The sequence below is a fragment of the Pogonomyrmex barbatus genome, unplaced genomic scaffold, assembly GCF_055798465.1.
Source record: "Pogonomyrmex barbatus isolate J1 unplaced genomic scaffold, ASM5579846v1 scaffold11, whole genome shotgun sequence".
NCBI classification, from domain to species: Eukaryota; Metazoa; Arthropoda; class Insecta; order Hymenoptera; family Formicidae; genus Pogonomyrmex; species Pogonomyrmex barbatus.
This window is the reverse complement of record NW_028297107.1, coordinates 4,677,129-4,685,080: the sequence shown is the minus strand read 5'-3', so window position 1 is coordinate 4,685,080 and position 7,952 is coordinate 4,677,129. Positions and strand designations below refer to the sequence as shown.

At 36.2% G+C, this 7,952-nt stretch overlaps 3 protein-coding genes across 3 annotated transcripts in view; 1 reads left to right on the top strand and 2 right to left on the bottom strand.

The window, feature by feature from the left end:
• Positions 1–1,239: 1,239 nt before the first annotated feature.
• LOC105425882 (uncharacterized) lies at positions 1,240–3,031 on the bottom strand. Its single transcript, XM_089071187.1, has 3 exons — positions 2,504–3,031; positions 1,822–2,058; positions 1,240–1,488 (listed from the first exon to the last, which is right to left on the bottom strand). Exons 1-3 carry the CDS (start codon positions 3,026–3,028, stop codon positions 1,240–1,242), a joined length of 1,011 nt encoding a protein of 336 aa, XP_088927313.1. The 5' UTR covers positions 3,029–3,031.
• Positions 3,032–3,731: 700 nt separating this feature from the next.
• MED6 (mediator complex subunit 6) lies at positions 3,732–5,234 on the bottom strand. The gene is made up of 5 exons (XM_011636841.2): positions 5,069–5,234; positions 4,821–4,980; positions 4,573–4,747; positions 4,189–4,435; positions 3,732–4,099 (listed from the first exon to the last, which is right to left on the bottom strand). The coding sequence occupies exons 1-5, from the start codon at positions 5,094–5,096 to the stop codon at positions 4,017–4,019; spliced, it is 693 nt and encodes a 230-aa protein (XP_011635143.1). The 5' UTR covers positions 5,097–5,234; the 3' UTR covers positions 3,732–4,016.
• Positions 5,235–5,783: 549 nt separating this feature from the next.
• The window catches only part of Lrrk (Leucine-rich repeat kinase), an 11,732-nt gene continuing 9,563 nt past the window's right edge, over positions 5,784–7,952 (top strand). The window contains exons 1-3 of the mRNA XM_011636840.3: positions 5,784–6,038; positions 7,293–7,395; positions 7,466–7,547. The gene's annotated coding sequence lies outside the window, so the exon portion shown is untranslated. The remainder of the gene's footprint in view (positions 6,039–7,292; positions 7,396–7,465; positions 7,548–7,952) is intronic.

The following is a 7,952-nucleotide window of genomic DNA, read 5'->3' as shown; positions in this document are numbered from 1 at the left end:
TATATTTAGTCTTATTTCCTAAATTATATTTCTTCATATATTATAATATGTATTAAAATAATGCCGGTTTAAATTATATATTTATTTTATCAAATTAAATGAGGCGATCCCGAAAATAAAAGTGATATGAGATATGGTTCTTAAAATATAAATTTATTTTCAATACAATATATATATATATATATATATATATATATATATATATTGTATATATATATATATATATATATATATATATATATATATATAGTATTGAAAATAAAAATTCTGTGTCCACAAATATCTATTCAAATATCTTTTTTACGTAAAAAAGATATTTGAATAGATATTTGTGGACACAGAATTTTTATATTTGAAATACAGTTAACTTAGCCTTTGTTCTAAAGGGAAACAATTATTAATGAAATTAAAAGTATTATTTAGAGAAAAACGTATCCAGAATTTTATGTAGAAGAACATGTGTGTATGTGTGTGTGTGTGTGTGTGTGTGTGTGTGTGTGTGTGTGCGTGTGTGTGCGTGCATGTGTATAAGTGTATAATACATATGAAAGTATGTTTAAAATACTTTCTTGAATGCACCGTTTTAATCTTGATTTTAATATCTCAATAGAGAGATATACACGAACTAGATAGACACTCTTTGTATAATTTCGCAGAAAATAATTTAGCTTATTTTCCAAGAAGAATCACGAATAAAACATATGGAGATATATCTAAAATAGCATTTGACTGATCGAAGCATTTTGTTTCTTGAAGGAAGCAGCATTCTTTAATCTTCATTTAAATATCTTGACAGACAGATATACTAATATATACTAATTAGATTTTTCGTATAATTTCACAGAAAATAACTTAGCCTAGTTTCCAAAAAGAATCGCGAACAAAATTAAAGAAATATCATTTACAGAAAAATTTATTTATAATTTTACACAGGTGAAGCGTGTATGTATAAATACGTATGGAAATATATGTAAAATAGCATTTTGTTTCTTATAAAAGAAGCACCTTTTTTTAATCTTCATTTAGATTTTGACGGACAGATATCTTACACAAATTAGACAGACATTCATGATATTTCGCAGAAGAAAGAAAAAAAGATGCATCTACAAATCTTACAAATCTTAATTAAAGCTAACCGGCAGTCAACTATTTCCCATTCTCGCGGGCGAAAGTGAAATGAGTTGAATCTCGGTTAACTTTAACCACCATTTACGGGAAAACGGTCGACAGATGTGCGGGCTAAAACAGCGTGCGTTTAGCGTGCGTGTATTTAAGAGACGACCGGAAGCAGGTGCGACCGCTTCCACAGGCCGTCGCGCCCAGGAAGACACCGTACACCAGAGCGGTCCAGACTATCACGCCGACCGCAGCGGCCGCCAGTATCAGATGCGCTCGATGACGAACGCGATCCAGGATCCGCAGCATCCACTTGCGGTCCACCGCTCTCTCAGGAGACGCCGCGCGGTGCAAGGATGCGGTCGCTGCGTTCTAGACATGCGCGGTTATCAGAGAACGTCCGGAGAACATAAGCCAACCTATTAATTTCACTTCAAAATGAAAACAAAAGGAAGAAGAGGAAGAAGGAAAGGGTGAGGGAGAGAACGTGAAATTCTCGCGACCGACTATTTCACCCTTCGGTGCCGAACAACCCGTTGATCGCGTCGATCGCGTTAATCTTTGAAGCGCGCAAATTGCACGTATCGCACGACTGATCATCTTTTCGACGGAGGTGCGGCAGATAAACGGGTACTAATAGCCGATTAATCGAGAAACTCTGAATAAGATTTGCTAGGAGAATCTGCTTTTCTTTCCCATTCCTACCGCGTTCGTCACTTCGTCGATTCGCCTCGCTGCTACTTGCTGCGTCTCGTACGGCTTGCCGTATAACTCGTTGTTGCTCGCCCGCTGTACCACTCTGCCTTCCATTTCGTATACCTCGCCGTAGACCTCGTGAACTTCATTGTTGTCGGGCAAATCGTACTTTATTTTACTGGGCGTTTCGTGCATCCACTCGCGCGCACCGTCGCGCACGTTGCTTACGGTCAGAAAATGCTCGTGCTACGGCAAAAAGATTCACTTATGCAAAATCACCGTCAATTGCGAATTGCCAAAAGAAATTCTCTCAGCTTCCCACGCGCGAGATCATCCCGTTCCCCGAAATCTTGATAATATTAATATCTCCAAACGGCGACCCCGAGAAGAATTGTGGAACATATTTTCGGAGCTATTTAAAGCGCTGAGAGTGCGCTGTTATTGTTATTAATAAAACAAGAGCTGAAAATGCAAAAAGGGAATAATAGTGACAGGTCAAAGGTGAAGGAACGGAACCAAATAACGTGCAAGATTATAACGTCCATCATGATATAATTTAGTTTCCCCATTTTTCCATGAAAAAATAATAGTTATAAATAAAAAAAAAATTTACAATGCAAATTTGAATAATTCAATTCTCTCTCTCCCTCTCTCTCTCTCTCTCTCTCTCTCTCTCTCTCTCTCTCTAAAAAATTGTTACACTTGTTTTTGTCTGCCCCAAAAGTGACAGCCTCATCCACGTGGGGCGTTTAATTTTTTTTATATACTTCATTTTTTTTTCGAATGATTTTAATTTCCTCCGGCACGTTCTCCAAATATCGCGTCGTAAATTGCACAAACGCCTCGAGTTATCGCGCGCAAGAGCAAAATCAACACGCGCCCGTTCGCAAACGCGCGTTCCGGCTTTGTGCGAGATGTATATCTTAAAACGGAGGCGAGCGAGACGTTCTCCAAACGCGCGGTGCCGGTGGGTGATTTCAGCTGCCGTCAACTGGGACGTGTTGGAGGATCGATAGCGTCCAATTACGGGAAATGCGAGGGACCCTCGTACCTGCACATTCTGCAGTTTACTTATTTGCTGACGAACCAGACGGACCACCTTGCATTTCGCATGTTGACAGTTCGCCAGGAACTCCACGAAGCTCGCCGTCCGATCGTCCGGTTCGTCCTGCTCCAGATACTGGCACTCGCTGCACGTACGCGTATCGCATATCATTTCCGACAGTATATCGCGATCAATTTCTCGTGGCGCACAAAGAGATCCGTACGATCTAAGAGGAGCATTTTTTTTCTCGAATGAGCCGCCGCGGAAGCGACTGAAGGTACGAGCGAGTCGACGTGTGAATTGAATAACGTGATCGACAGTTCTTAATTGACGATTGTTTTCTGCTTTCATTATTATCCATTCCTCCATAAGCGATATATCAGAAAATTATTACAATATTTATTTATATTTCCGCAAAGAATTAATTAATATAATTGTATACTGGACAGTGAGAAATTTAACAGTGACGTCCACCGCGAAAAATTGTATTTTTTAATTAGCTTATTTATCTCCATGCTTTTAGTTCAAATGCATTGTTAAACACATGAATTGCATAATGTTGATTCGTAAAGATTATACAAACAACAGCTAATATATTCTTCCTGTTTAAGCTCCTTATTTAATTTTTAATTTTGCTTTTTTCATTAGATATATAGTTAATAAATAAAAACAAAATTAAAAATTAAATAAGAAGCTTAAATAGGAAATATACATTAACTGTTACCGATATAAATTGTGTTCGAATATACACTGTCAGTATTAAATTCTATAGTACGCGCGTGTATGTGTGTATTTTTAAAAGTATAAAACGCATAAAATTGAGGTATTTCTCAAAAATTAATAATAATAATAAATAAGTATCTTCTGCATAAAATAACATTAATTAAAATTTTTATTTAAAAAGATACAAATTATACTTAGAATTATTAAAAGTACAATTACAAGTTTTATAATTATTATTAAATTATTAAATTAAATCCTAATAAAATTGCATACTCTATAGATATACATAAGTAAATATGTTACTATTTATTCTGTAATACATTTGGAAATACATTCAATCGGATCGAATCAATTTAAGTTCCTTCAATACAGACATGAAAAATTGCGTTTTCTCTCATCTGATCTATTTGTATTTTATCTATATCTTAATTAATTATTAAGTAAGATTTCTAGGTTTCTTTTCTGGTGGTGGTTTCATATCTTTTTTCTCTGTCTTCACTTCCTGCTTAACTTCCACAGCTAAAATGATCAGAAAATAAATCAATGACGTTATTAAAAATATACGAAGGAATATATAGAACGAAGAATATACAAACTACATTACGTACGAGCTTCCGGTGCTTGCTGCACTGGTTTTGGCACAGGTAACGGAAATTTACGAGTCAGTTCTACAAGTAACATATCCACCCTCTGTCGTTGAAATAATGAACCAGGCTCCTCACGCACCGGCGTTTCCTTTTTTGCGGCCAAGGCTTTTCCGTTTTTGAAATCCCAAGAATAGCCCTTACTCGGATGATATCGTGAACAGGCGCTTGCCTCGTCAAAGGCAGATTGCAGATGATGAACCGTGGACAACTATAAAATATATCTTTTAAATATAACGATCTGAATCTAATGTAAGTATATATATTTTATTAAAAATACAAAATATTCTATAAGTAGTCAAGTAATGTGTCAACGAAACTTGAAATATATATTTTTATCCTACTCACCAATCTAGAACTCACAACAGATCCTAAATCTGGAGCCTGATATACCACACCAGCTATGATATAATAATCAGCAATTGGTGAAACTACAGTTGCAGAATGCCTATGTTGTTTCCTAATCACATACAGGATCGGCTCTTGCACATGCAAAAGAATGTACTCCAGGCCGGTCAAATTACTGGGAAGCAACCAGTATAAATACACTTATCCTAATAACGTTTCCGTATATATTTGATTCGATTGGGACTTACGTCAGTAGTTCTGGGTTCGATTGTTGCATCTTGATTATCTCGTTGTTGCAAGTCCTGTCATAAAATGGATTACTTCTTTCCGAGAAGTAATCCATGATATTGCTTGGATTAAGGGTGGGAATCATGACGCTGTTATGCCAGGATAGGCCCAACGGATTTTCTATCAGGTAAGAAGAAACAAAAGAATCATCATGTTATCAAGGGAATATCAATTACGCTTTGAATGAAAAAAAATTCGCGATCTTTACCTTGTACTGGAGTTTTTCCGGGCATCATTATTACATCCAATTAAGGAGAACTTCGTAGAAATAATGACAATTAGCGTTATAATAACGCCACTTATGTTAACCTCGAAGCTCACACTGCTGATCGCTACACATATCGTTCTTTCTCCGATTTTCTATTTACTCCGATCTTCACTCTACTGGCGCTTACTGGTATTATCAGACAAACAGTTTTTATCATATGTTAATAATGTTCCTTTTATAAAAAAGAGAGAAAAAGAAATTATTTTTTAACACAGTAATTATATGAAAAAATTAATTTAATTTTTATTCATTTATAAAAAAATATTTTATATATAATATATATAATAAAGATCGTTAATTCTGGACAAATTTTCGTAATCATGAAAGAGAGTTTGGAAGTAATTAAAGAATATCAATGTTATCAACTATTGATATCAATTTACGATTGTTAACACAAATTTGAATAATATTTTATAAATTTATAATTTTTCATTATAAAAATATTTCATAAATAAATATTGTGTGTGTGTGTGTGTGTGTGTGTGTGTGTGTGTACCTCTTTCTCTCTCTTTTTCTCATTTTAAGCACACGAGTATACATTAATGCAGTTGCAAAAAAGATCATTGAATCAGCTACAAAAGACGGACCAATAGATGTCGTGCAAAACGCGATATGCGTTATTGACGGTAAACTTCAGTACGCGCCGTTGCGCGACAGCAGTACTGTTTCGTTCGTCATTCGCGTTGTTTGATCGTGATAATTTTGTAGCCTGTCAACTACGTCAGTCACGCGATCGCGCGCGACGGGAATGTTTTGCTGTTACGAGCATCGCCCGTATCTACGAATCGCGTATCAATCACGATGTGACTACGATCTCTCGATCCCCGAGGGAAACGCGTGCAAAGACCGTCGCTCCGTCGTCGATCCGCAACGAACGACGCTCCACCGGCTCGCGCGCTAAATGGCAAAGGTAAGACGCGACGAGCGAGGAAAGGATCGCCGGGAGATCGAACGAGGATTCGCGAAAAAATTCGGAAAGCTCATCCAAATTGACTGAATGGATTGAGTTAATCGAGATGCCAGATTTAACAATCATTAAATCCGTTCGCGAATTTTTCGCGGCGTCACGATGACAAACCGTCCGCTTCTCTCTCGCTCGAAAGTTAAATCCTGCAGCTTCGTCACGAGCGGGATTCCGTTAAAGCAGATTCGCGAAATATCACGAAAATTTCGCTGCTCCGGTTCTCGCGATGCGACGCAAAGATTTCATATAATCGTCGTTTTAATAAGCGACGCTGTCACTTTCAATTCCCCCTCATATTACCTCTCCCCTCCTTAAGATTCACGAACAATTAAACATGGAGGTTAGAAAACTGTCGTGACAGCTCTTCCACCCTCCTCAACCCCCTTCGTCCTTTTGTCGGCGACTCGCGTTTATGTAAAAAAGTCGCGTGATTCGAACGATTCAAAATTATAGTCTTTTTTTTAGATGATTTTTATTAAAATTTTATTTATTTTTGTTTTATTCTTTTAAGAGAAAATATTTGTTAAATTAAATATTTTTGTTTATTTATTTGCCAGATTTATCAATTCGAATTAAGATAAGAAAAAGGTTTTAAGTATACGCATGTCCGATCTATTCAAATAGCTGTAAATAAAAAAAAATGAGTATCGAGTCCGAATATTTCGAACAATTCGAACAGCAATTTTTGCAAAATGTTTGCAATGCGTTTTGATATATGACACGTATATTCTTCAATGTAGATTCGAACTGTACATAGTTTCAAACTTTCGAATCTAAAGTAAATTCAAGCTGTTCAAACATCAATTCGAAAAATTTGACTTATGTTCGATCTTGAGATTCGATCACCTAATGTTTCGAAATATTAATTTAATGATCGAATCGATAAACTCTCTTCGCACGACATTTGCTTTTGACATTTATATTTTCTCTTTAATTTCTCTCTTAATTAAACGATATCTTTTTTTACGAAAGATCGATTCTGACATTTAATTTTTACGCGTACGACGACTTGAACTTTATTGTTATTAACGAAACGATGAACCGAAGTATCTTCCTTCTCTGGAAAATCGCCACTTTCCGCTTTCTCTTTGCGCATCGAAAAATTACATGTGCTTTATCATCGCGCGAGAAATGCGTCGAGATAATTGCTCGTGGTAATTCGAGCGGATTAAATAAATGGACGTCTTGTTCGGATTACAGCGACAGATCTTGCGAAGCCTCATCGAGCCGATGTGAATTCGGATTAAGAGTCTCAGGCACGACTGTGATTTGACTGTGGTGCATTGAAACGCTAGATGTCGAGGTAAGCATTGTGTAATATCTAAAGAATATTTTTGGAAACTGGTAATTCGATTCATCTCGATGCGTTGTAGGATGCATTCCGGAGAAGACGATGAAACTGACAGAAGGGGCATTAACAGTGGCAGTCATGTAACGGGGTCGTAAACAGGATTTGTAAGTACAGCTCTAATTACATTAATAACCGCCACGATCTTAATTGGAGAAATCCGTTTTTGTTCTCGCCGTGTACTTGAGCTCATAAACCTCTCCTCCAGTATTTATTTTCTACTCCAGTATAATCCATATGGAATAAATTTTCTTTCATTAAAAAAATATCTACTTTCGTTAATGATAGCGTGAGCTGTATAAACAATATAAAATATAGCGATAATTCAATGAAGCTAACAAAGAGCGGAAAATTTGTGAGCGAAAGTTGAAGAGCTTGTTTTCATATAATATTCTTTTAAAAATGATAAAATTTCTCTTTGAAGGAAAAGGAAAATAATATTATCTCCTCAATAAGTGTAAAATAAAATTAGTAAAATATTAGGAAAGTAAACATTTTAATCGCTACGCTTT

Coding starts and splice junctions, on each gene's coding strand:
- LOC105425882 (XM_089071187.1), bottom strand. CDS start 3,028: ATGATATGCGATACGCGTACGTGCAGCGAGTGCCAGTATCTGGAGCAG. Junction 2,059..2,503: donor CAAAAACAAGTGTAACAATT/TTTTAGAGAGAG, acceptor TTTTTGCCGTAG/CACGAGCATTTTCTGACCGT. Junction 1,489..1,821: donor TCGACGAAGTGACGAACGCG/GTAGGAATGGGA, acceptor GCGCATGTCTAG/AACGCAGCGACCGCATCCTT.
- MED6 (XM_011636841.2), bottom strand. CDS start 5,096: ATGATGCCCGGAAAAACTCCAGTACAAG. Junction 4,981..5,068: donor CGGAAAAACTCCAGTACAAG/GTAAAGATCGCG, acceptor CTTACCTGATAG/AAAATCCGTTGGGCCTATCC. Junction 4,100..4,188: donor GCAGCAAGCACCGGAAGCTC/GTACGTAATGTA, acceptor TGATCATTTTAG/CTGTGGAAGTTAAGCAGGAA.